This window comes from Cryptotermes secundus, unplaced genomic scaffold (genome assembly GCF_002891405.2).
Source record: "Cryptotermes secundus unplaced genomic scaffold, Csec_1.0 scaffold247, whole genome shotgun sequence".
Classification (NCBI taxonomy): domain Eukaryota; kingdom Metazoa; phylum Arthropoda; class Insecta; order Blattodea; family Kalotermitidae; genus Cryptotermes; species Cryptotermes secundus.
In genome coordinates this window covers 2157035-2184321 of record NW_019740656.1, presented here as the reverse complement: position 1 = coordinate 2184321, position 27287 = coordinate 2157035, and the positions used below count along the sequence as shown (strand labels likewise).

General features: G+C 43.2%; 1 protein-coding gene across 24 annotated transcripts in view; it reads left to right on the top strand.

Moving 5' to 3' along the window:
• Positions 1-27287, top strand: part of LOC111872382 (collagen alpha-1(XVIII) chain) — a 378674-nt gene that overhangs the window by 292380 nt on the left and 59007 nt on the right. For 20 of the 24 annotated variants that reach the window (XM_023866202.2, XM_023866207.2, XM_023866206.2 and 17 more), the window contains one exon: positions 24490-24534. The exons of the other annotated variants lie outside the window; for them this stretch is intronic. In XM_023866202.2, coding sequence (XP_023721970.1) covers positions 24490-24534 — 45 coding nt within the window. The remainder of the gene's footprint in view (positions 1-24489; positions 24535-27287) is intronic. 24 annotated transcript variants of the gene reach the window in all.

Sequence of the window (27287 nt, the reverse complement as noted above, 5' to 3'; positions counted from 1 at the left end):
CCCCCCCCCCCGCAATATTAACATGAACATTTCGCCCCGATTTAGCCAACCCAATGCTAAATAATAGTTTCACTATAGCAGCAGTCCTTCCAATGTTAAAATCAAAACTTCCATCCATGCGTTCAGCTTCTGTTCTCTGCTCGTAACAAAGTCCACATCCTAACGCTTTACCCTCCCTCAAACATATCTTTACCACAGGGACGACGGGGTACTGCCTGGAAACTTTCCAAGCCGGAAAATTTGCTTTTCCCCTTCCCTCGCAGAGAAAATGTTGCTACATACCCCACCTCTCTCAGTTTCTCTCTGTCATGTCCCAGATGGTTGAATAAGTTTCCCATTGTCACAGTTTCTTGATATACGTAGATCAGTTTACGCAGTTTAGTACGGAGACATTTAACATCGGTTTATTTTAATGAGCAGTCTGTTCAAATTGAAATATTTCAGCAGCCAATTATCGGGTTGCCGTGCTCATTACTCACCGTACACAGAGTAGAGCCCCGACACTGTCGCTACCCGATAACTGGGAAGGAGATGGAATATTGTCATGTCCAAAATCGCAAGTGTCTCGTCCCAATTACGGAATTGTTGTGTGGGGTGGGTGCAGAGGGCCGTAATGAACGCTCCTGAACTGGAAAGGCTATTATATTTCTCTCAAATTTTGTATCTTTTCTGGCAATATAATTGGCAGCTCTTGTTGCAACGGAATATGGGAGAGTTGCAGAGTACCTATATCTGTTTTGCAGTCATTTTTTTGAGGGGGAGTTGTGTGTTCAATTCTGGTAGTCAGCTGGGTTGAAGAAACACTGTGGTCTAGTAGACATGTCTTTCCTTGGGCACAATTTGGTGATCAGTATTTAGTGCATATGTTATTGTTGATTGACGTGTTCTTTCGCCGCCCAGGCCCGACGTCATTTCCCAGATATCTTTTGTCACATTCGCGGTGGACGAAGTGGCATGGGAGGAAGCTTCTCTGTGTTAATTCTGTTTTCCCCTGCTGATCATAATTCTATCATTGCTCTGTGGCCAAGTCAAGAAACACAGCCTGTATATATATTATGGTAGAAAATATCCGAGGACGTGTGCCAACGAATAGTCTCGTAAGACGGTTCGATTGAACAAGCACTAGCGATGGTCAATAGATCTTAACAATCACAAGGGAGTGTTTTTATAACATCTAAGCTTCGTAAAACTAAGAACACGGGCTATACGAGTATGTCTTCTTTTATGAGCTCACAGGCGTTTGAGGATGTGACCGGCGTACATGTCCCTTATTGATCTCAGTCTTGGGTTCGAAACAGTTCCGTTTCCTGCAAGATTACTTGCTGTTATGGTCGACAGTTAATATTAGAGTGATCACATCAAGGGAAGTGACATTGGCAGTATAGGTAGCACGCATGAAATGAGAAATGTATAGAGAATTTTGTCGAAAATCCGGAGGGTAGGGGACATTTGCGAGACCTAGATATAGATGAGACGTTGATATTAAAATGGGCCTTATAGAAATGTACTAGTTTGGAATAACTGGCTCAGGACAGGGACCAGTGAACACGGTAACGAACTGGCTGATCTGTTATCACTTTATAAAGGGGGACTTTTTTATTTACGGGGGCATCTAACGTTTTGTTGAGCGGCCTCCGTAGTCTAGAGGTAACGTTCCCACCTCATGACTTGTAGTACGCGGGTTCAAATACCCGACCGAGGTCGTCGAATTTTTAAGGGCGGAAAAATTCAGGGAACAAGTCCTCCGGGAGGGACTTTAAGCCGTGGGTCCCGTGTCGTAGATTTACGGTACGTAAAAGAACCTCATGTCTCTAGGAGACCTCTGAGCAAAATTAGGCCAAGTTTCCCGCCCAAGTATTTTCCAATTCCTCTGATAGATGGGGGAAGTATCAGGTACCACTGCCAGAGGAGGGGGGACCTCTCTGACAGAAAGGGACTAACTATTAGATACCACTGCCAAGTAGAGGGTAGAAACCTTGCTGGCAGAAAGGGACTAGGAACCCCTGCCAGAGGAGGGACGACCTCGCTGACAGAAAGGGACTAACTATTAGATACCACTGCCAGTAAGAGGTCGAAACCTCGCTGGCAGAAAGGGGCTGATAGTAAGCACCAGTACCGGTAGAGGATGGAGACAATAGAAATTAAAGGGGGACGCACAATGGACCAGTATCGGTCTAAGTGCATGGGGAAACCCACCCCGTCAATACGGAATACGGAAATACGGAACGTTTTGTTGACTGTTTCAGGGTTTTGTAGAAAATTCTGTTTGCTTTTCCGTTTACTTAAAGTTGTCCCTCGGCACTAGTTAGAGGAGAGTAAATACGAGAAACTGATGTGTTTGTGAAAAAAAAAATGATATGGAAATTTTATTGGAATTGTATGGTCTCTGACTTCCTGATTACGAAGAATTGGTGTTTCGAATGCCATCTGTCATATACTCGTATGTATGCGTGTAAAAGGTAGGACGTAAAGTTATCCGCGTAACAGGCCATGAATGCTCACAGGGTTGTGAGAGGTTGAGGCTCCCACATTTTCTCTAGACAATCGGCTCACAGATGGCTGTAAGGTTGTTAGTCTGACCCGCCTGGCGCCTTTTACCCCCCAGGAAGATTCATGGTACTCATTTCTGTTAGAGGCTGAGTCGACCCCAGGGCCGTAGTGCGGCTGGAAGCATTAGGTCAATTGAAAAAAGAAACACCTCAACGGGGTTCGATCCCGCGACCTTCAGCTTGTAGCCTAGTGCCTCAACCAAATACTCGTACGCTACCGCGTGCGTGAGAAAATGAGTACAGTGCCTTTCCACCGACTTTTTTTTATGGTAATGAAATTTCGTGGCATTAAATACAACATTCTGTCGTCTGAAGTTTCCATTCGTTTTGTTTTGGACCACACTGTGATGTGACGCAAGGATTATGTGCTAAGAGATTGTTTTCGGGGTGGTCCATAGCCGTCAATGTGTTGCAGCCTAGCCTACAATCTTCACTCAGGTTCGTCCCTCGAGGCGGCCCTCCGCGTCTCAATGCACAATCCCCGCTTCGTGTCCCAGCCGTGTTACTGAACATGTACTACAGTACTGCCTAATCGCAATGATACCAGTAGCTATCTCAGACTGTTGGTTACGTCTCAGAATGGGTAAATATAGGAAGACACTTCGTTCGTTAGTAAATATCTGCCACAATTGCTGCATCTTTCTTTAAGGTAGCTTTTCTACCCTGAAAACGGAGGCATCTATTTCCTACGAAAGGCTGTTAAATATATATGACCTATTGCCTCCGTCTTCAGGGCACATTTTAGAAGATGTGGGCGGCGATTCTTCTAAAACGTCAGTAAATATCAATCATACATATTGCTTCTATCTTCAGGGCAGCTTTTCTATTGTGAAAACGAATGAAACAGTTTCTACGAAACACTGGCAAATATGTGTACTCGACCTGTTTCCTCCATCTTCATGGCAGATTTTCTGCTATGAAGATGTGGACAGTAGGTTCTTCTGAAAGGTTTAGTGGGCGGGGGGGTGGAGTCCAACTGGGTCCACTCGGCACGACGGCCACTGATTGGCCTATTGTACCTGCCCCAGTGATTATGATGATGGAGACTTTGGTGGAATGAAGATTGACAGGAGAAACCGAAGTACTCGGAGAGAACCTGCCCCAGCGCCACTTTGTCCACCACAAATCCCACTTGACCAGACCCTGGATCGAACACGGGCCGCCGCGGTAGGGAAGCCAGCTACTAACTACTTGAGCTATGGCGCGGCCTTTCTGAAAGATTAGTGAATATGTACCAAACTTCACGGCATGACAATCCAGAAAGAGGAATTATCATGGTCGCCATAGAGAAACTGAGATCTCGCATTCTTCAGTTGCTCACCTGGTTTAAAACGTCTGTAGTTGAAAATAGGCATATCGACAGTCACGTGATCATGTATTGGTGTGTGGTCTCGAGAACTGAATTGCTTATTACGGCTTCTCATTGTCCCTTTCTTAAGAGAATAGGAACCCTGTAGCTAGATGTCGGAGCAGTGGCTTCCTCCAGCACAGTTCATACAACGTGAGATGATCCGTGAATACATTTCCCTTTGTGGGCGTGGCAATACTGAGGTTCGTACACGTCTATCTACAGAGCCACGATGGCTCAGTCGGTATTGTTCCAGAAGGGACAATATATTTTCTTCTTAGCGTCTAAAACCGATTTCTGGCCCACCCACACTTGTCTCTAATGGGTACCGGAGGCTCTTTCATCGGGTGTAAAGCGGCCGGGGCGTGAAGCTGACCACTCAACTCCAACTAGTGCCGAGGTCAATAAATGTGGATCTATACATCCATTCCCCCATACGCCTTCATGGTGTAGTGCTTATTTAAGCACAAGGACAACTTTTTTTTTTGCTGTTACATGCCGTCGTATTCCGTAAGATGGCACTCTTTGTGACCACCGCTGTGAGACGCACAAATCATACGCAGTGTTTCAGAAGTGATTCTATTTGGGGCGGGCCCGAGAGCCTACTAATCCGTTAAAACAGAAGATTGAGAAGATTATGTGGATGTTGCTTGTTGCTGAAGAAGTTGCTGAAACGCAGTACATAGAACGGGTCTCCAAAACAAGAACAGTGCAGAATTAATCATTGTTTTGCGCCAGGTAACTTGTTGGAATGCAGAATCACCAACATTTCTTATGGATGCTGTGTAACTGGCTGGATGCCGACACAGGTAAACCAGTTCTGGAACAGAATCAACAAGTAATTAGTTCGAACAGCCTGCAGTATTTAAAGCCATTGAACGTAATATTGAAATACACGTGTACCTTTTTTCATGCCCCATTTATGTTCCCCCCCCCCCCGTAGTTTTACTAAAATTCAGCTTTCATTTAGTATTTACAGTTGCCCATAGATGGTGTTGGTGGAAGGCAAAGTTGTCCCTTTGTTTAATTAATTAAACTCTCTACCGTGAAGACATATGGCGTTGCCATTTCTGAGTTATGTTCGAAATGTTTGGTTTCGTAGTAGTTCCAGTTACGGAAAATCGACTGCACGCTGCTTCAGTGGGCCAACAACAAATTTGAGTACGTCAAGAGCTTGGAGCTTTTAGTATCCCATGCCAGTGTAAAACTTTTTACCCCAGCTTCTGTGAACTATAAAAAAATATCGACCTTTTGAAGCGCGCTGAAGGCTGAGCGAATATCCAAATGCTAAGCTCAAATACAAATGAATATAACAACAAAGTTAACTTTCAGAGATATTGAGTTTTCGGACTTTATCCATCGTCCTGGTTTTTAAGATAAGTAAGAAAAACACGACGTTTCGGAAACTGGATTTGTTTCCGTCCTCAGGTGAGGGAAAACATCTATTCTGTTGGGCCCCTTAGAAAGAGCTAGCCTCAATCACTGGGTCCAGTGTTTTTCTTAGTTATCTTAAAAAAACCCAGGACGATGGATAAAGTCCGAAAACCCAGTATCTCTGTGTGTTATACATCATCGTCAGAATCCTATAGTAACTAAGTTAACTTTCGTTTTTGGATTTGGTGTTCTGTTATGTGACGGCGTGCAGTCTGGTAGGAGTTCATTGTCGTTTCGCATGAACTTACTGCTCCATCTTCCAGATCGAAGAATAAGTCCAGCTAGTAGAGTGCTCTACTTGTCGCTTGGCTTACTTTTCGAACCTGAAAATGGAGGCAGTATATTGCATTGAAACGTCGCCCAGCTTCTACGCTACTGCATGGCGTCACATTCCAGAAGAAGGTATTCTTAACTTCTATTGCTTTCTTCCATTTAGATATTTTGTTTGCTTCGAAACGGATGGGCGCAGACAGTACCGTAGCGTGTACAGCCGTTGCTATGCAATGGCTGCGAGATAGGCTTATAACCAACGATCGTTTCTGAGCAACGGCTCGGTAAATTGTACCCGCGGAAATGAATACTCACGCAACAATAGACTTACTGTTGGAAATGGCTGTTTTCTATGCGGACCATTTCCCTGGAGGTAAAGCGGCAGGGGGCTTGAAGCTGATCATCCACCTCCAGCTAGTGTCCAGGTCTAGAAAATGTGGATCTATACATCCACTCCGCCATACGTCTTCATGGTATAGTGCTTAATTAGTTAGGCACAGGGACAACTTTTTTTTTTTTTACTTTTACTTATTACTGTATGTAATGTCTCTCTATCAACAATTTTGGAACTGTACAGTGAAATAGCTCTATCTCGGAAACCGTTCGGAATAGGACACATGTACATATACAGTCTTTTTTTCAGAATGACCAATACTGTGACTTCCCAGAATACTGACCTTTCCTCCTGGGACATCCTGAATAGTGATAAAGAATAGACTAACCTCTCCTTCGGAGAGAATCAGGCCATTAGCTCCAACAGGAGATGAACATCCAAAATTGTGAGTCACTCACAATGTGACTTGGACTGAAGGTCCTCCATACCGTCAGTATTTATGCACAAGTCTACACGATGTCATAACTCACGAGACTACTATCAGAATAATATGTCTGTGTTCATTTCTTGTCCTTGCGTTGAAGTCCCCAACTCCTAGCTCACCCGTCCTTGGTGCCTGCCTTATCGGAACTCATCACACGTTCTGACATATATCTCTCGTCTCACTGGAATTCTTACCGAAAAAAATATAAGTTAAATTCTAGTCATGAAGTGACTAAACCAGCTTAACGCGCAGGAATGAATGCAGATCCTTCTGCCACAGACGTTGGTATGCGTCGTGGTCCAGCGTCAGGTATTTCAGAAATGTCTGCGCATGCGTTCCATTATCTGCAGCAAAGATCTGGATTCCTGTGATTTGTGATGTGCTTAACAGCGCTGTCAGTAACACAGATTATGTAACACCGAATCATGTGATGACTGACGATTGTGAACCGTTGTGGAAAGTAGCCGTCTGGACTTAATTGCATGTACAGCAGAGACAAAACAAAATTCCTTGCATTATTGGGTTTGGAGGTATAGCTCCACGCATGAATGGTCAGCTTCGCTCACTGTCGATTTACTCCCAAAGAAAGAGGCTCGGTATCCATTTGACATGAGGTTGGTTGTACTCAGTACCGGCCTGGACGCTGTGGAGAAGAGAGAAGTCTCTTGGCTCTGCCGGGAATTGAACCATGATTCCTGTCACCCAACCCACCCAACCCATGGTCGCTATACTGAGCTATTCTGGGAAGTTGAAGAACATTATTATAACTGGTCTCGAAGCCTCAATTGATCCCGGAACTTCAGAATACGAAGAAGGATTACTACTCGTTCGACGGAGTTAAGTATACCACTAAGTTGTATAGACATGTGTAGTAGGCGCAGCTTTGGATGGGCGCCGTCAAACCATTGGACGGTATCACATTCGTGTTGCAGGGAAGTGGGCATATAAAGTACAGAACATGCAAGTTCTTCACGTATTCTCATTTTCCTTCTGAAATAGTTCAGTTTCTGCATCTTAATCTGCGTTTGGTAAGAGTCGCTGGAGTCAAAACTGTAGGAGAAAACGGTGCGACAGGTCTGGAGTTCTTTCCAAGGAGAAAGTGAATAAAATTTAAAAAAAGTAAAGTTGCCATGTGTTTAACTAATTAAGCACTACGTCATGAAGGCGTATGGTGGAGTGGATGTGAAGATCCATGTACTCTTGACTTCGGCACTAGTTGGGGGTGAGTGGTGAGCTTCACATCCCTGCCCCCGATACCCATTCCTGGTTGGGCCCTAGAGCCGGTCTGGGTGACGTGGGAAAGAGAAAATTCTTGACCCTACTGGGACTCGAACTCCAGCCCGTAGCCAGTCAGTGTACCGACTACGCTATCCCGGCTCCTAGGAATAAAGCGAATGAATGAATGAATAAATAAATTAATTAATTCTCTCGCTCCCGCTTTGGAGCATAGGGCTAATTTCTCAGTTCCATTGATAATTTTTTTACAGATGGTAGGTCTCCTTGGATGAGTGATCATTTCGTCGCAAGGCCGCTACCTAAACACAGGACAACGCAAACAGTATAGACGCATACACATACCAAACATCCATGCCTTGTGTTGGATTCGAACCCACGATCCCGGTTTCCGAGCGAGCGAAGAGAGTACATGCCTTAGACCGCTCGGCTACCGTGACCGGCGGATAAATAAATGGTAGATAAGAAATCTAATAATCTGTAAGAGGCGCATTGAGACTGCAAATATGCAAAGCACGCATATGGAAACTCTTTATATTCTGGTATCCAGTGCCGCTGTCCAGTCTTGTTCTAAGCTGCAGTCAGGTGGGGAAAATACAATGTTAAGTCGGCTGCCACAAGGGTTAGGTCAGTGACGAGCAAGTTTTTTTGTACCATTATAACAGAAATTACCTCCGATTGTTTTAAAACATCAGCGTCCTTTTTTTTTGTGGACCAAGTTCATAATTAATCATCACTACTCTCGTAAATGTGGCCGGTGTAGCTAATTAGCTCAGTCAACATAGTGAACAGGCTACAGGTGGGCGACTGAGTAATCACTGTTCTATTAGCGGCTGCGGCAAGAATTTCTTCTCCACAGCCTCTAGACCGACTCTGAGGCCCACCCAGCCTCATATCCAATGGGCATTAGGTTCTCTCTCCGAGGGTAAAGCGGCCGGGACGTGAAGCTGACCACCAACCTCCTGTAATATCTCCTATCATATGTATTAAAGGCACGGTGCCTAACCGTGTTTAAAACCAGAACAAAGGGATAGTTCATACCGATAAAACGGGAACTTGTTTAGTATAAGCTATTAATGATATTTACAAAGCGCCTGTCTGTTTTTTTTTTTGCATCTGAGAGCGAAATGACTGAACCACTGACTGTTGTAATTGGTCAGGTTGCGACTGAAAGAATGGCATCTCTGTTGCCTAGTGATGAATTGGATAATGGCCAATATTTTGTTGTGTTGCCAGTGGCAGTTCGAGAGAGGTTAGGTATTTTTGACGGAGTTTACATTTTGTAAGCAGTCACTGCCAAAATCTTGTCTTCTAGGCAAGAGAAATGTGCTTCTATCAAGTTCAGTGTCTTAGTACAAATATTATGGTTTGAGACATTACCCATCACCCTGTTCCTATCTGAAACACCAACGTCTCGGAGACTGGATTCTGTCTCCGTCTTCAGGTAAAACCTACTCAATTGGACCCAATCGATAGAGCTAGTCCCTATTTCCGCAGGTAGGTGAAACCTACTCAGTTTGGCCCAACGATAGAGCTAGCCCGGAGATAGGGACTAGCTCTATCGATTGGGCCCAACTGAGTAGGTTTTACCTGAAGACGGAGACAGAATTCAGTCTCCGAAACGTAGTGTTCTGAAAAAATAAATATGGCGGTGTTTTTAGATAAAGACAAGACGATGGAAAATGTTCAGAAACACAATATTTGTACTGATGTACTATCGTCAGAAACTTTTAGGTCTTATTCAGTGTCTTAGTTGAAATATATCTGTATTCATAAAAAATTCTAGTTGTTGAGGATAGGCGTCGTGTGTGAAATTTGTTTTAAAGATTCCTCGTTGAAATTTGCAAGGGCATTTTGCAGCGACATTACGAAATACTCAACTCTACTTAAATAAAGCCGTAATGAAACATAACTTTATAGCACTGAATTAAAATATGGCTCAGTCTGAATGATGGAAGATAGGGCCGTTTTAACTCTCCCTGCTGGAGAACACTCATGTGTTACGAGCTTGTACTGTCTGAACATAAATTATAGCCTAAAAGATTAACTCATTGTCCAATCCGTTGCGCCAGTTAGTTGCGGGTTATATGGGCGTCAGAGTATTTCTCACCTCCAACTAGTACAGAGGTCAAGGACACCTGGGTCTATACATCCATTCTCCCATGCGCCTTCATGGCGTAGTGCTTAATTAGTTAAGCAGAGGAACTTTACGTTTTTCACTTTTACCCCACCCCTTAACAACTAGCTACGTGGATGGATAACAAACTACTTGAGGCCAACCCCTTTCTCCTAGGTCCCTTCCCCGGTATGATCACCGCCCTTATAAGCTTGCGTGTGGGGAAGATTCATTGGGGTTGTAAATCTTTGTCTTGTTTTGTATGAAGTTGTATTAGCTGAGTGCCTAATCTAATTCATTAGTTTAACGCTCATCAGAATATAACTGCAGGGATCCTAGCCCTTCTTGAGAAGCCGCCAGTTGTGCAGCTACCCGAAGGTAGCCGTTCCCTATCCTGAACCATATCAGTCAAATCCATACCACCCCATCCTATCCCTCTAAGCCCCATTTTAATATTATCCACCCACCTTGGTCTTGTTCTTCCTAGTGGTCTCTTCCTTCTGCCTTTCCCACCGAAGTCCTATATGCATTCGTCTTCTCCCCATTCCTACTACATGCCCTGTCCATCTCATCATCCTGTGCCACATTTTCAAAACATCCGTTAGCTATCTTAACGTTATGGTTTTGTCCCCCTCAGAATATAGCAGACGGAAACGTGCTCCAGGAAGAAACAGGGTCCCGAGTTCGACACCACTCGGAGTGGTTAACTTACCTTGAGGGAGGCGCATAGGTCGTGGGTGTCGGGGAGAATATTTTGACGTATGAGGAAAAATAAGGGGCCCGAATATCTTAATGAGAATCTTTATAACTTGTACATATCCAACACACATTCTTAGGATGATAAGTAAGGATGGTGATATGGGCCGGTCACGTAGCACGAAGGGACGATGAAATGTGCTTACAAAATATTATGGAATGCCATGTTGTGATCTGGATAATTGTACGAGTTCTTAAGGCGGACCCTTGCCCACATAATGAGCCCTCGATCTTCAACAATGGCAGAATTTCTCGATCAGTTGAACTACTATCAGCATTTCATTAATGGGGCTGTTCCATGGAGTCTGTTTGTTATTTAGTTAAGGTGTGGACTGATTTCGGCTAGCTCAGATTTCAAAGTCGGACTTTTGTGAACACGGTAATGAACCTTCGGGTTCTCTGAAATGTAGCGGGATTCCTTGATCAGCTTAGCGACTGTCAGCTGCTTAAAAAGGTATTTTCTCCTTTGATCGTGTATCGGCGGGTTAACATAGTAGATGGCGTGAATCGACCAGCTAATGTCTCGGCCATTTCAACCGCCTTCTTGTATAATATTAAAGAAGGAAGGTTCAGTGCCTCTTCTCGTATCATTATCAACTCCGCGCTCTTTAACATCGCGCTATGTCTCGTGGATTTCCCGTGGCTTATGGAGTTGAAGAAGCGCTGTTAAATAAACTACTAAAATTATAAATCAATAATCGTTTTTATTCCAAGCCTGGAAACAAAATTGAAGTATGTAGAATATGGTCCTGTGGCCTGTAATGCCATTTGGATAGCAGAGCATCACGTTTCGGAGGAAGATACTGCCTCCATCTTCAGAATCTTAAGAGTAAGCCAAGCGAGAAGTATGTGGTCAACTCAACTTTCTTGTCGATTCCTTCAGTGGCTTACTCCTAGACCATGGAAGCGGTATGTTCCTCCGAAACGTCTCTGTGTGAAATACACAACATTTCTTCATAGTCACTGCTGTGAGAACCTAAAATCCGACTTTCAGTTCGTGATGCTGCAGAAATATTAGGTTTATATTAATTTTAATGCACAGTGTAGTGTTATTTTGCAAAATATGTTATTTAGCTCTTGGGTATTTTCTTTCAAAATAAATTTCCGTTGTCTGAAAGGCACCGGTGTTTTTTATTAGCGTTACCGCGGGCAATAATAAAATATTTTTGTATGTGTATACACGCAGTGTTTTCGGTATATGAATATTATAGGAATATGTAAGGTTAATGGAATCTGTGTTTCAAGCGTAGTACTGCACTTACATATATGTAATGCACATGAATCGGACGTGACAAAATAAATTGTTGAATCTAAATTATTTTTATACAGAGTAGTAAATGACGTTCTAATATAATAAAATTGTTATTTATTATATTTATGAAAACTATGAATTTAATTTTATTCATTTCGAATATTGAAATACCCTTCGAAAAGAATTTAACTTGACAACACTGCGCAGTTTTCCATAAGTTGGCTGCCTTGCGCAGTTCAGTGGTCCCACATGAGCGGACCAACGCCTCAACTTCAGTTGGCGCGTTGTACAGTTGCAGGTTAACCGTAGCTACAGCTCTCTTTGTTGCACTGTGTTTTTCACGTATCACGTTGACAAAAGCAACTTACCGTCTGCAAAGGAAGAATAGTGACTAAATGTACATATGAGAACGGGGGCACGCGGTAGCGTAGTGGTTGAGGGGCTATTCTACAAGCCGGAAAGTCGCGGGATTTTTTCAGTCGACCTAATCCTTCCAGCCGCATTAGGCCCTGGGGTTTACTCAGTCTCTAACAGAAATGAGTACTAGGAATTAATTAAATAATTTTCCTGGGGAGTAAAGCGCGTAAGGCTGACAACCTTACCGCCATCTTTGAGCCGATTATCTAGATAGTGTGGGAGCCTCAACGTCTCACAGACCTATGGGCCTTCACGGCCTGTTACGGGGATAGCTTTACTTTTACTTACATATGAGAACAGACTCAACAGAAGAACTGAGAAAAATGAAATGTGTCGTGTGTTCTGTGAGTAATGATATTTTGATGTGGATTCGTATAGTGCAGTATGCTTCATGAAGGAGGCTGTTTATGATTGACTGTTTTTACGTGTTAATCGTGGAAGATGGAGTTAAATGTCGGTCTCGACGCATCATTCAATAATACGGGAGAAAGGAGGGAAATTTGGTAGTGAGAATTCTGATATAACAGATGGTGAGACATCCCGCTGAATTCTCAATGTGTGAACGTGACTGTGAATGATGAATTTGGAAATTATTTGGAATGGGGCGGTTTTCACACATTTTTAGGGACGAAGAGATTAAAAAAAATACGAAATTCGTCAGCTGGGGCTGTAGATATCAAGAATCGGGAATCGAATCGTAGACTTCCTGGAAACATATAAGGAATGAGGAACCCAGACAGAGAGAGAGGAGCTATTGGCGGGAGAGGACAAGTTCCCAAAATTAGGAATGTGACTCAGCCATTCATGAAAATGCTTGAAAGGAATTTCTGAACTGGACTTGTGTCGAATATATGCATAATCTTAATCCACGTGCATCCAGAGTTTGAGCAGAAGGAAAACGTACTTATTTATGAAACGTCAACATGCTTCTAGATGCGTGATGACCCGGTCACTATGCACACACAAGCAGTCCCCGTTGTTAACGAGTAACGAATTTCCTGGAGAGAGTTCGTGAATCCTATGTAGTCATCGGAAACAGTATGCTGTAGCCATTGCAGACTCTGTTGCGTCATAAGGAGCACCAGTTACAATTGTCAAAACAACAAAATCACATACAGGATGCGCACCAGAGCTGAGCGTAAGGTGAACTGACTCGGAGACCTTGCATTCCTTTGTGTTTTCGTTCGCACGGCTTTCGTATTTGTTCGGAAGGGATTTCTGAGTTATGAAAAATCGTATCAGCGAAGCTTCTTACTGCAAATGTTCATAAAGCAACGGCTATTTGTGTATTGTGTATGAAACATGTCGGTTAATATTTTGCCAGTTCAGTGTGTGTAAGATGGTTTGTAATTCAAGAGAGCACTTGTTAAACAGTTGTATTCACCTGATGATGACCAGATAAAATGGTCGAAACATGTTATGATTTTAATAAAACAAATTGAATGTTATACGTTCTTTGAGTTGCGGTAGACGGAACAAGAGTAATAGAATCAGTTTGTTGTCTTGTAATTCTGAGAAACAACTGTGATTATTCGCTTAAATTAGCCTTAACCTCGTTCTTGTATTTGAAACAGTGTTTTTATATGAGGTAGAAAGTGAAGTTTTAAAAATAACGTATTAGAATTTTATTCGTCAAAGGAAAACCTTTAGAGTCCTATATTGTTTCCTTTGTTACGAATATTTGTAACGCAGTATTAGGAACCTAAGGAACTAAATCCCATCTCCTCTACGACTCACGTAACGTCATACCTTGTATAGCCAACCTTACGGAAGAAAAGTCCCTGCGTATTTGGGCTCACCGGCATATGCATATCGGAATGATGTTGAAAATAGACTTTAGTAACGTTTAATGAGCCGGTCACGGTAGCCGAGCGGTCTGAGGCATGTACTGTCTTCGCTCGCTTGGAAACCGGGATCGTGGGTTCGAATCCTACTCAGGGCATGGATGTTTAGTTTGTGTGTGTGTGCGTTTTTCTGTGCTTGTGTACAGGTAGAGGCCTTGCGACGAGCTGATCACCCACCCAAGGAGTCCTACCGAATGTGTAAGATCTAGAAAAACCGAAGTGAATGGAGAAGTTCATGGAGGTAGGCCTAGGCCCACTGGGGCTGTAGTGCCAAGGGAAAAGAAACGTTTAATGAAGACGTAACTGTTTGTCACCCACTTATCGCGACCGCACCTACATTCCTATTGTAGATGATATATATTCATCCATCCATCCATCCATGGCTCTACAGCCTTATGTTGGGTCCTAGCCTCTTCTTTAGTTCCGTAATCTTTTTTACACATACAGTAGTATTCCTTGGACGGGGGATCAGCCCGTCGCAAGGCCGCTACCTACACAGGACAGAATAAAGAGAGACATCCATTCCTTGAATGGATTCCAGCCTATGATCCAGCGTTCGAGCGTGTGAAGACATCTCGCGCTTTACCTTTCTGTACTGTACCCTACATTTACCTTTAGCGTAACAAGCGAACTAACTCCATCGAGCCGAGTCCACAAGAAGCCTACAATTGCTCACCTGTTCAAGGAATTCCAAACATCTTAACGGAACCTGAAAGTTCAGTACCGTGCTCACAACAGTCGATCTCTGTCATGAGACAGATGACAACTTTCCATCCTGTTTCGTTAAGATCAGTGTTAATATGATCTCCTCATTCACGTATAGAAACTCTCGTATATGCTTTGATACAGTGTTTCAATCTGTTTATTCCGTTTTATGTTACTTTGTTGAAGACGAAGTCGGATATGAAACGTTTAGTGGAAGATTTATTGCCAACAAATTGCTGCATATAAATTAGAATAGTAGTAATAATAATAATAATAATAATAATTTCCAGGTGTCGTGAGGTGTTTCGGGCGGTAACGTAAATCTCTTGCATACTTTAGGGATTCTTTTTGGTCGTGCGTACAATCACATCCACTCCCCCATACGCCCTCATGGTGTAGTGCTTAATTAGTAACTTTACGTTTTTACAACCCCGTTACCGCTTCCTAAACGTCTCTTGATGGCGAGAGCTTGGAGACATAAGCCGTTGTTGCTGTAAGCATATGAATCATTTCTGCTCACACCTTGATGAGCTCACGTGTAGAAACCAACCCACAATGCACCCTCTTCTCTTTGCATATGGATGGGATCCATTTTGAATTAGGACGCGTAAACTGATTAGAATTGTGTGACGTATTTCGTCACAGAAACATCGTTAATCGATTGGATTAAAGTGCTGTGTTTCATCTAACTGGAGTCAATTATACATATATATATAATTTCACTCGTGGAGCTGAACCCTTCTTGTGAAGCTGCCAGTTGTGCAGGTAGCCGAGACCTTCCCAGCATTTTATGGAACCCGAAGGTTCATTACCGCGTTCAAAAGAGCCCCCCCCCCCAATAATATCAGTCCAATCCATACCACCCCATCCTCTCCCTTTAGGATCTACGTGTATTTTAATATTGTCCACCCATCTACATCTTGGCCTTCCCGGTGGTCTTTTTCCTTCTGGCTTTCCCACGAATAACCTACATGCATTCCTCTTTTCCCCCATTTGTGCTACATGCCATGCCCACCTCATCCTCATTAACTTGGTCATTCTAATTATACTTCGAGAAGAGTACAAGTTATAAGCTCCTCATTATGCAGTTTTCTCCAACCTCCTGTCACTTCATCCCTTTTCTGTCCAAATACTCGCCTCAGCGCCCTGTTCTCAAACACCCTCAGTCTGTTCTGATTTACTGAGCGGCCTTGTGTAGCAGCAACGCTCTAGACTTGTGTTCTGCAGATGCTCAGTTCGAACCTCGGCCCAAACAACGTCTGTCCTGACTGAAGGTTTTACGTGTATTTTCTCAGTGCCTTCCGGAAAATGCTTGAATTGTACGTCCACCTGGTTACTGCCGCTGTCTTGCAAATCATTCCCAATTAAGCCTCACCCTTCCATTCGTCGCTGTGTAGTCCAGCAAGTGACAGTGGCGTAGAACACATCGCAAATGAATGATTACCAGGGAGATTCAATCCCTTTTGGCGTTCTGATCTTCTGAGATATGTAATCGGTAACGCGTCTCTTATTTCTGAAGTATCAGGGTTGAATCCAATCGGAGGACAAGCCGTCTGCACGGCTTTCATGGTTTCACTTGGTTCGTTTCATGACTGTGAGGATGTGCAATAAGAAGAGGCTGCGTTCATTTCTTTCATTAACGGATTCATCAGAAACTGGTTCAGTATCTTGCAGAGTGATTGATCAGAAGTTGGTTTCGTATTGTTAGAGACTTTCTATAAGCTTGTCTGATGTCCAGTGAGAGTTGCCGGAAATTCGTTTTATGATTTCGAGAGATTTGTCAGAAACTCATCTGTTATCTTGAGAGATTTGCCAGAAACTCATTTGAGAAAACATTTTTGTCGTATGATATTCACCTCTGTGGTCTAGTGGTCAGAGTTCCTGGCTACAGATCCAGAGGTCCCGGCTTCGATTCCTGAAGCTACAAGATTTTCTGAGAAGTAGTGGGTCTGGAACGGGGTCCACTCAGCCTCGTGAGGATAACTGAGGAGCTACTCGAATGGAAAAGTAGCGGCTCCCGTATAGAAAACCGAAATTAACGGCCGTGGGGATCCGTTCCGCTGACCACGCGGCGCCCTCTATCCGCAAAAGTTGGCATTAACTTCGCCGACAAGCGGCGGTCGCTCGGTCGGTATAGCTCGCTTGCGGACTACAGGTCACGGAGTTTTTTTTTTGTTTGATATTCACGACATAATGGTTTAATGTCGTGAGAGTGTCACTGATTTTGTAACTTGAGAGATTTTCTTAGGTAACGTGTGTTGTAGATTTTATAAGTTAGTCAGAAATCTATTCGGCGCGTTGTCGGGAGATTTCCTAGAAATGAACTGGTGCCTGTGTCATATCCTGAGATGCTCACCCATTATCTTGTACCTGCCGAGTGCCTGCTGTACCGCCATTGCGACGCTCCGTCAGACAACTGCATACGTGTCCCAGGTAAATTTCTGTTCATATGACGAGGATGATTCATCTTAGCTGTCAGTGGTAACCTCACGAAGAGATGCGTGGTCTGTCAGTACATCTATAACAATGGACAGCGAATTAATTGATTGCTAGATATAGCAGGACACGAATTGCTGTGTCAGGGGTGGACAATAAAGTTCCTGTGTTTTGAATATTTACTTAAGAGCTCGTGCATTTATCTCGCTGTGTTTCAGATATTTCGATTGGTTCGCCAGATAAAATCCTCATAAGTTTTCTTTATATATTTGTCGGTTATTTAACGGCGCTGTTACATGTTGCTGTAGAGGTAAAACTCTAGATTCGTGTTAAGGAGGTGCTGGCCGATTTATTTTTGTTTTCTCTGAGTCTCTCCAGGCAAATGCCGCGATAATACCTCTATCAAGCCACGACCACTGCCATCAAAAACTTAGCATGTCCTACCATCCAACGCTATACAGGGTATCCCAGGAGGAAAGGTAATTATTCTTGGAGGTCACAGTATCAGTCATTCTAAGCAGTAAACTGTGTATGTACATGAGTCTTATTCCGAACGGTTTCCGAGATAGAGCTGTTTCACTGCACAGTACACTGTACACTGTACAGACGAGCAGCACGCCATGTCCTCACACGAGTTGCACCGAGATAGAGCTATTTCACTGCACAGTACACTGTACACTGTACAGACGGGCAGCACGCCATGTCCTCACACGAGTTGCACCGAGATAGAGCTATTTCACTGTGCAGTACACTGTACACTGTACAGACGGGCAACACGCCATGTCCTCACACGAGTTGCACCGAGATAGAGCCATTTCACTGTGCAGTACACTGTACACTGTACAGACGAGCAACACGCCATGTCCTCACACGAGTTGCAAAGTGCACTGATGTTGACGGTGGAATTTTCGAAAATGTATTATACTAGGTAAACTGTACTAACTTTGTCACTTGAACAATAAATATCGGCATTAGAAACAGTACGTAATATGTCTCTCTTATCAACAGCTTTGGAACTGTGCAGTGAAATAGCTCTATCTCGGAAACCTTACATATAAACATATAGACTCTATATGTTTATATGTAAGGTTTCCGAGATAGATCTATTTCACTGCACGATTCCAAAGCTGTTGATAAGAAAGAGATATTACGTACTATACAGCGTGTGCCAGGAGGGGTAGTCTATGTTATATACTAGACCTCCTGGCACACGCTGTATAGTCTAGACACTTAGGGAGTTGTAGAATAACCAATAAGAGCAGCTCAGACTATTTAGGGTCGAAGGGCAAGACGATTAATGAAAGATGAACCGAAAGGAATTTAGAAGTAGTTTGTCGCTTCGTTGTTTGAGGCTGTATCCTGGTATTTGCCTGGGAAAACTGAGGAAAACTAAGGAAAGCCACAAGGTATCCGGTGTTGTGGCCGGTTACCTCCCTGACTCCAATTAGAGACTTTACCGCTTGAACCAACACGGCGCTTTCTAATAAGCGTCAAGATCAGTGAATTATAGAGCCCTGACGTGAGAACCCGTCAGTTAACGAGACTCTGGCCCCTGCTGAACTGCGCATGAGTGATGTACTGAGTTGTCATGCGTGAAGACACCGGCGGTTGACGCTTTGATTGATCAGTATATCCTTTTAGGTGAATGAATGTAATATTGCCGGCGTGGCCCGGTACGCCGGTTCCAGCCACGTGGAATGACCTATTGTTTCATGGGCGAAGTTACGTTTTGTAGCACCGTGACAGCATGAGTGGAATATGTGCAGAGACTCACCCGGGCCCTTCCCGTATGTCCTCTTCTTTTTTCTGTAATGTGTATTTATCTTCTATTTGTGTTTTATTTAATGACGATGGCTCGGTCGGTACAATGACTAGGCTAAAGGATGGAGGAGGGAGGTAACCAGGTTTCGATCCCCGGCAGGAACAAAACAGTAGCCCATAGCTGATATCCAGTATAGGAATTGCAGAACTGGGTCTCAGGAATTGTATTCGGCGTGTAGGTTTTGTCAGTTTGGGTCTCGGAAGCGATGTATGTTATGTATGCTTTGCAGAATTTTGTCTCATAATTGAAATATATGCAAAATTGTGTTTCTGCAATGCAATCTATTGTGTGTACTTCGAGAAATCGGGTCTCGTGATGCATATATGTGGTGTAAACTTTGCAAAATTGGTCCTATGTGTTGTACCTACAGTGCACGATATTTATAAACTGGGTTCCCGGTTGTCGTAACTCCATATTAAGATCAGTGACGTTCAAGATCCCAGAAACTCGTCTGCAAAGTTGCGTCTCTGTGATTCCACTCTTCTGTAAAGTCAGTCGCAGCCAAGTTCCTGCCCGGGGTGTGTCACGGGCGGGCCCAATAAGAGTTCTATGCGTACGGAACACGTGTGCGTCTGAGGCCTTCGTGCCCTGCCAAGTTTCTGCCGGCGCTTGATCATGTATACACTCCAGCCGGTTAGAAACCATCACTCACTCTTGTATGCTGATGACTCAGGCGAGGTAAACACCGTAAAGAAAACACAGACATTAGATATAATTATATTGAAAGCCGTTAAAAATATTTGCTATGTTATACATTACTGAAAAACTGAACAAAATGTACGGTATTCATGCAGACTTTGAGGCACGTTTCTTGCTGGATAATAAGGGAATTGTTATGATTTGCTCGCGCGCATGGATTATTAATGGATAGGTTCAGTGCAAGGAGAGTGTGCCACCAGTTCGGGCCCGAAATTTATTTCATTCCTGTGCAATATATGGAATATCATCCAGTGTATTGGTGAAGAAACGGTGTGGCTCGGGAGACTAGTTACACTTTTACACTGAAAATGAGGCTACTCCATCATATGGTTTAAAATGAATTTCTGAAGATGGTCTCTTGTTTTCCAGAAGTTTGTTGAACTGGAACGGCATCCTTTTCATAGTGGAACCCTCAATTTTGATTCTTGCCAAGCGGGTTAGATAGTGCAGTAGGTATAGCGACTGGTTACGGGTTAGACGGCCAAGAGGTCGGAGTTCGAGTCTCGGTAATGGCGAGCTTTTCATGTTCTCCACTTCGCCCAGACCGGCTTTGGGGCAAACCCAGCCTCCTATCCAATGTGACCGCTCACCTACAACTAATGCCGAGGCCAAGCGAAAACTTTAAATAAGTGAGTTTGTGTTGCCGTAACGCTCCAGACACGTACTAGGAGGGTGCCCGCTTCGAATCCCGGTCGCGACAGTGGCTATCCTGGTATAACGAATGGTTTTTCACAGTTCCTACCATTCGACGCTATATAATATAGTTACTGACAGCGTCTAAAATTATCCACAAGTAATTATTCTTGGGTTGTTGAAAGACGCCTCTTCAACTGCTTAGGTTACGTGGCGTAAAATAGTGTAATGAATATCAGTGATGAATTGGAAAGGATGTGGAAGGAGGTGATTATTGCGACATTTTAGGTACAAAATATTTTCTATTGAGGCACCGATGGAAAGCTATCCGGGCATTTGGTACGTATATATACCATGCCACATAAGCTCATCTCAACGGCGTACTTCATAAATCCCTCCCATCGGTCTGTGTGCCTGTGTGTGTACCCCCTATCGTTGCTAGGCAACGACTTGGTAAAAACGTTACCGCGGACACGAATACACAAGCTACAGTGAAAGAACTGTTAGACGCGTCGTCCGTGCCATGTCAGATGGAAGTGGGCGATTAAGTTTTCCCGTAACGTCTTGTATTTATTAAGTTCGGAGAACTTGCGCGGTGCGGACTGAGAAAATTATATTATTGAATGTAACTGCAAATAGTCTGGTAGACGTTTACCGACTTACGTGCTGCCACCGAATTCAAAGTCGAACATTACTCCACGCAAGGAACAAGCGAATATCAATTTTGCTTGCTGCTTTCTTGGGTTTCATTTCGACCCTGAAGATAGAGGTAATATATTCTTCCGAAATATAGCTGAACATCATCTAGACTACAAGGCATCACATGTCACAATATTTACAGCTGTAAGAACATCAAATTCAATGTAGGAACTGAACTTAACAAACTCAATAAAATATCGTCGAATCGAGGTTAACGTGGGAGGTGAATCAACATTAATATTTACACACAGTGGCCTTCCAGTGGCGTGCTGTACCGTGTTCTTAGCTTGGAATAAGCCAAGACTGACATAACGCTATTAGTCCACTTTTTATTTTAACCGAACATAATAACATGTAAAGCTCTTTCACTCCCGTTGTGTTCATGGATTCCTGGCATACACAAGCAAATTTTATTAGAGGAAACCCGACGGGAAAGGAACATTTGGCGTGCATGAGGATAAATTGGAGGATATGGTTAAATTTAATTTAAAAATGAGTGGGGTTGTGGGAATGTGAGATTGTGGCTTGGGTTCATGTGACTCAGGTAGGAATCAGTTCTGAACACTTAATGATGAATGCCGTTTTGAAGCTTTCGACTTCATAAATTGCGGGATATTTCTTCAGTTTCTTAAGTCCTCAGTTTGTTACAGGATAATGAGATTCTGAACAGGACGGCCAGGTTGGTAAAGTGGTAGTGTTTTACTCGTGCATAGGAAAGAACCTGTTCTCATATCGGTCATGCTGTTTGCTGAATTGAGGACTTCGTGATTTTGGTCGGTGTCTTCATTTTAATTTTCCTTCTTCTTCTTCTTCTGTTGTCCCATTTGGAGAAACTACTCGTTGCACTTCAGTTTCTTAATCTTAGACAGTCGGTAGGACTCCATGGATGGGGGATCAGCCCGTCCAAAGTCCGCTACCTAACAAACAAAAGAAACAGACATCCATGCCTTGAGTGGGATTCCAACCCATGATCCCAGTGTTCGAGCTGGCGAAGACGGCGCGGCCAATGTGATCGGCCTACATTTTAATTGAGATATGAAAATTGAAATTGGTATTTTCCGCCTCTTTTCGATTATTTATATATTATCACATTCCCCATTTTTACTGCAAAATGTATAACATGTATAGAGGACACAGTGTCATTATGTAATTTGAGAATCAGAGCCGAGTACGTGAGTTGGCAGATACGTAATTGAAACAGAACAATTTAACAAATTGAGACGCGCAATCCACACTAATGATATGTAAAGATTCAGTTAAGAAAACATTACATCTCCGCTACAAAGCCCAACCGGTTAATGCTGTTTAGGGAAACAGCCGCTATTTATTGTGAGAACCATACGGAACCACAGATACACTCTGTGGGCAGAAAACTAAGTCCGTACCTAACAGGAAAGACATTACATCTCCGCTACAAAGCCCAACCGGTTAATGCTGTTTAGGGAAACAGCCGCTATTTATTGTGAGAACCATACGGAACCACAGATACACTCTGTGGGCAGAAAACTAAGTCCGTACCTAACAGGAAAGACATTACATCTCCGCTACAAAGCCCAACCGGTTAATGCTGTTTAGGGAAACAGCCGCTATTTATTGTGAGAACCATACGGAACCACAGATACACTCTGTGGGCAGAAAACTAAGTCCGTACCTAACAGGAAAGACATTACATCTCCGCTACAAAGCCCAACCGGTTAATGCTGTTTAGGGAAACAGCCGCTATTTATTGTGAGAACCATACGGAACCACAGATACACTCTGTGGGCAGAAAACTAAGTCCGTACCTAACAGGAAAGACATTACATCTCCGCTACAAAGCCCAACCGGTTAATGCTGTTTAGGGAAACAGCCGCTATTTATTGTGAGAACCATACGGAACCACAGATACACTCTGTGGGCAGAAAACTAAGTCCGTACCTAACAGGAAAGACATTACATCTCCGCTACAAAGCCCAACCGGTTAATGCTGTTTAGGGAAACAGTCGCTGTTTATTGTGAGAGCCATGCGGAACACACAAATACACTCTGTGGGCAGACCGCAGAGCCTTAGTTTTATAAAACGGGTGATATATATAGTAACCACTGGACTTTAAATTGTTAAACTATCGGATATATTTTCAAATTAATATAAGAGGGTGTACCGAAATGTAAATTCATTACGGAATATCCGTGCTTCTCTGCCTTGCGTAACAAGAAGTAACATATACCATTTTTGCTCTGAACAGAATCTGGCTTTGTCACATTTCCGGCGCTCTTTGCCCCAAGACCTTCAGCACTTGGAATCACTGACCTCTTTGTAGGAATAACTATTTGGTTTTTGTAGCACCGTAGCTTTCTGTCTCCGCTGCATTCTGCTCTTTGGCATGTCCTGGAAATTCTCACTTAAATTCATGTGCTTTCAGACTTTTTTGCTATATTTCAGTGCTAAAAGTTTTGTTCTATTGAAGGGATAGCCGATAGTGGGTTTTTTCAGATTGTCGGGAATGCTTTCCTTAACATGTGCAGATCTGTAACTCTTTTAAACGTAACCACATATGCCACCTGCTCTAAAATAGAGCTTTCTGAATTGGGCCTGTTATAGAGCACTTATGCATTTAGTACGAGTCTCTTAATTAGAAGCATTTATAACCCTGAACGACATTAACCGACCTGTCTTTGTAATGTACACAGCTTGTATTTTTTTTATACATATCACGTGCTGTTTCGTAGAAAACAAATATAAAATAAACCTACAAATGTGAGTACTTATGTGTGCATGTCTATATGTATGTTACGATAAAGTCCCTGTACTTAACTAATTAAGCATTACGTCGTGAAGACGTATGGAGGAATTGATGCATAAATCCACGTTTTCTTGACGTTGGCATTAGATGGAGATGAGTGGTACGCTTCACGCCCCGGCCGCTTTACCCCAAGGTACCTCCGGTACCCACTGGATAGGAGGCTAGGTGGCCCCCTTAGACATGGAAAAGGGAAAATTCTTGACCCTATCGGGAGAGAAACTCCGACTTCCCGTACTACGATATAGCTCAGTCGGTACAGTAACTGGGGTAACGGTTGAGTAACCGACAATTCCCGGGAGGTGCAATAGGCGTTTCTATTCTCTGCAGCGTCCAGCCCGAATGTGGGACCCAGGCAACTTCCTCGTCTCTTCTCCTGGAATATGTTGGTCGAAACGTGGGGCTGACCACTCACCTGTATCTAGTTCCGAGATTGAGATTGAATGGAGCCATACTTCCTCTCCCCATACGTCTTCATGACCTGATGCTTAATTAAGCACAGGGACGTCTTTACAAACAGCAAGTTCTTGTGTGTTAGTTTAAGTATCCGTGTGTTTTGTGTTAACTATTGATTTTATTATAAGAATTTTGTTTTTGTTACTTTGTTATGTAGTTTGTATTGTTTTTTTTTGTTTCATTCTTTTATTTTGGGTTTGTTTGTTTCGTTGCTGGTTTCAGGGGTTTGGTTCCGGTGACATGTCTTCTGAACTTGACATCGACGATGTAAGTAACCAAGATAATTAAGCAGAATATGTCTGATTCAGCTTCACACCTAACGAAGGACGCGTCTGTTTCAATAACATTCTCAAACAGCGTTTTAACCGCTTCACTAATCAGAAATACTTATACTTGCTCTCTAAACGGTGTCCAGTTTTTCTGTGGTCTGACTGCCCGTTGAGACGAAGAGCTAGTTCCCGCATAGTGATGGTGCCATCGCCGAGACACCGCTGACAGCCGGTAGAGCGATAAGCTGTTCTTTCTGTATCCCCGGTGGATGTGGCTCACTATGCTGCTTCATTTCTGCATTTTGTTTGTGTTAATTACTAACATTATCTGTCGCATAATATGAAAAAAAAAATATATATATATGTGTGTGTGTGTGTGTGTATGGAGAACAGTATCTTCTGGGATGTTACTCCATGAAATCTAGTACTTCAATGGCTTGTCGGATGAACATATTGCCTCCATCTTCATGGTTGAAAATATTGTAAGCAAGCAGGCATGCTACTTGCTCACTTGTTTTCGACTTTAAAAATGTCCGAAACGTCGGAAAATCCATACTATTTAAACTTCGTCATGTTGGGGTACTATGCTACAAGCGGGAAGGTGGCGGGTTCGATTCTCGATCAGGTCACTGGAATTTTAAATTGACCTAATACTACCAGCCGCACTATGGTTCTGGGGTCGACTCAGCCTCTAACAGAAATGAGTACCAGGAACATTCCTGGAGGGTAAATTGCGGCAGGCGCGTAAGGCTGACCTCACCGCCATCTTTGAGCCGATTGTCTAGAAAATGTTGGAGCCTCGACGTCTCACAACCCTATGGGTCTCCACGGCCTGTTACAGGTCAGCTTTACCATCATACGTATCTTTGACATATATTCTTTTGCCACTACATGTTTCGACTTTCAGTAGCTCATCATCAGGTTAAGAGGAACGTATTTACGACATCTGTTTAATCTATACAGCACTACAAAGCACATCCACTTTGAATAATTATAAAATTAAAATAGTATGAAATATATTAATGCCCACTCAGGTGTGTGATGTTCCTGTCACGCAGCACCTTATCACATCCTCTGTCATTTAGTTTGGAGCTTCATCTGTGACCCAGAATTTGGGTTGTTGCAGAGCAAGGAAGTCACATTTGAGGTTATCAGAGAAAAAAAATCGGCTCACAGATGGCGGTGATGTTAGCCCTTTACTCTCAGGAAGATTCCTGATAGTCATTTCTGTTGGAGGTCGAGTCGACCACAGGGCCATAATGCGGCTGGAAGGATTAGGTAAAAGGTAAAGTCCCTCTGCTTAATTAATTAAGCGCTACGTCATGAAGGCGTGTGGGGTAGTAGGTATATAGATCCACATTTTCTTGACCTCGGCACTATCTGGAGGTGAGTTAGGCCAATTAAAAAAACCCAAGGACCTCAATGCGACTCGAACCCACGACCATCTGTCTTGTAGCACAGTGCCTCAACCAACTACCTGGAGTTTACTTCTTATTAGTTTCTTGATTACCTTAATCTTCCATCTGAAAATGGAGACAGTAAGTTACTCTGAAACGTCGGTAGACTTGTACTAGATTAAAGGATGTGCTATTCCGGAAGATATAACTCGGTTAAGGAGTTGTTTCTTAGAAGATTGTGTCCTTTAGAATGACCAGCAGTTAAGTGTGAAGAACCTTGCTCCAATCGTCCCATTGTGCAACGTGTGCAAACTTAAACTCATTTACCTTACATTGAGCCAACAAAGGCTCGGATACAAGGACAAACGTGGCGAATGTGTACACGCAGCGAAACCATTGGTTCCGCAGTGAACGCTCTGCGGACCTTGTGTGCGTAATATTTATACAGAAAACTGTTTCCACTTCTGAACTTAACAAACATTACTTCTTTAGAACAATTCAGTGCTTGGCCTCCAACACCAGTCACCAGCGTTGTATTTTAGTGTTCACACTTCACACTCGATGGCTAAGAGGCATTCCAAAAAAAAGACTATGTGTTATTTCTCTAAAGATGTGACACGTGCTGCCATCTGTTGACACAAATGCTATACTAACCGATTAATATTTTCACGTTTATCGGTGACTAAAGACGGGGTTTAGATTGGTAATTGGATTTATTGACCACTTACAGCTCGTAACTACAGTTAATTATAACTCTTCCAATTAAAACATAAATAAAGTCTTCTGTATCTGCTTACATTAGTCGTTGCTAGGTAACAGATCTCAACAATGGCTATTCCTCTGCAAAGGTTTCCCTATCCGTTTCCTGGCGACGGATTTTAACACAGGAACTATAACTGTCACACCCCAGATATCACTGCAATACAGTACACATAAACTCCTTAAATCAAACGTTAAGTCTTCACAGGCCGACTTCTAATTCTTCTTCAACTATGAAATTCCTGTGCCTATCTCCTACCGAGAACTGACTCGTAACGCCAGTTGTCTTCAAGATAACTTCTTTCACGGACACCACGGAAAACACTGCCTTCTTTTGTTAAGGACGCGTGTTTATAACTTCGTTGCCTAGCAGTGGACGTCATATTGTTCTGTGCGTTTGCTTGGCACGGACCACATACAAAACATTTTCCCCTATATTGTTGTCACGTGTTTACCGGCCGTCGCATAGAAACGGCCCATATTTCACAATATCGAGCCGACCTTTTCGGCTGTAGTGGTTTTAGCGTGAAGTACCCCCAACCGACGTTCTCAGTACTTGGCGCGCAGACCGTGTTGTGTTCTTCTGTGTTGCTTA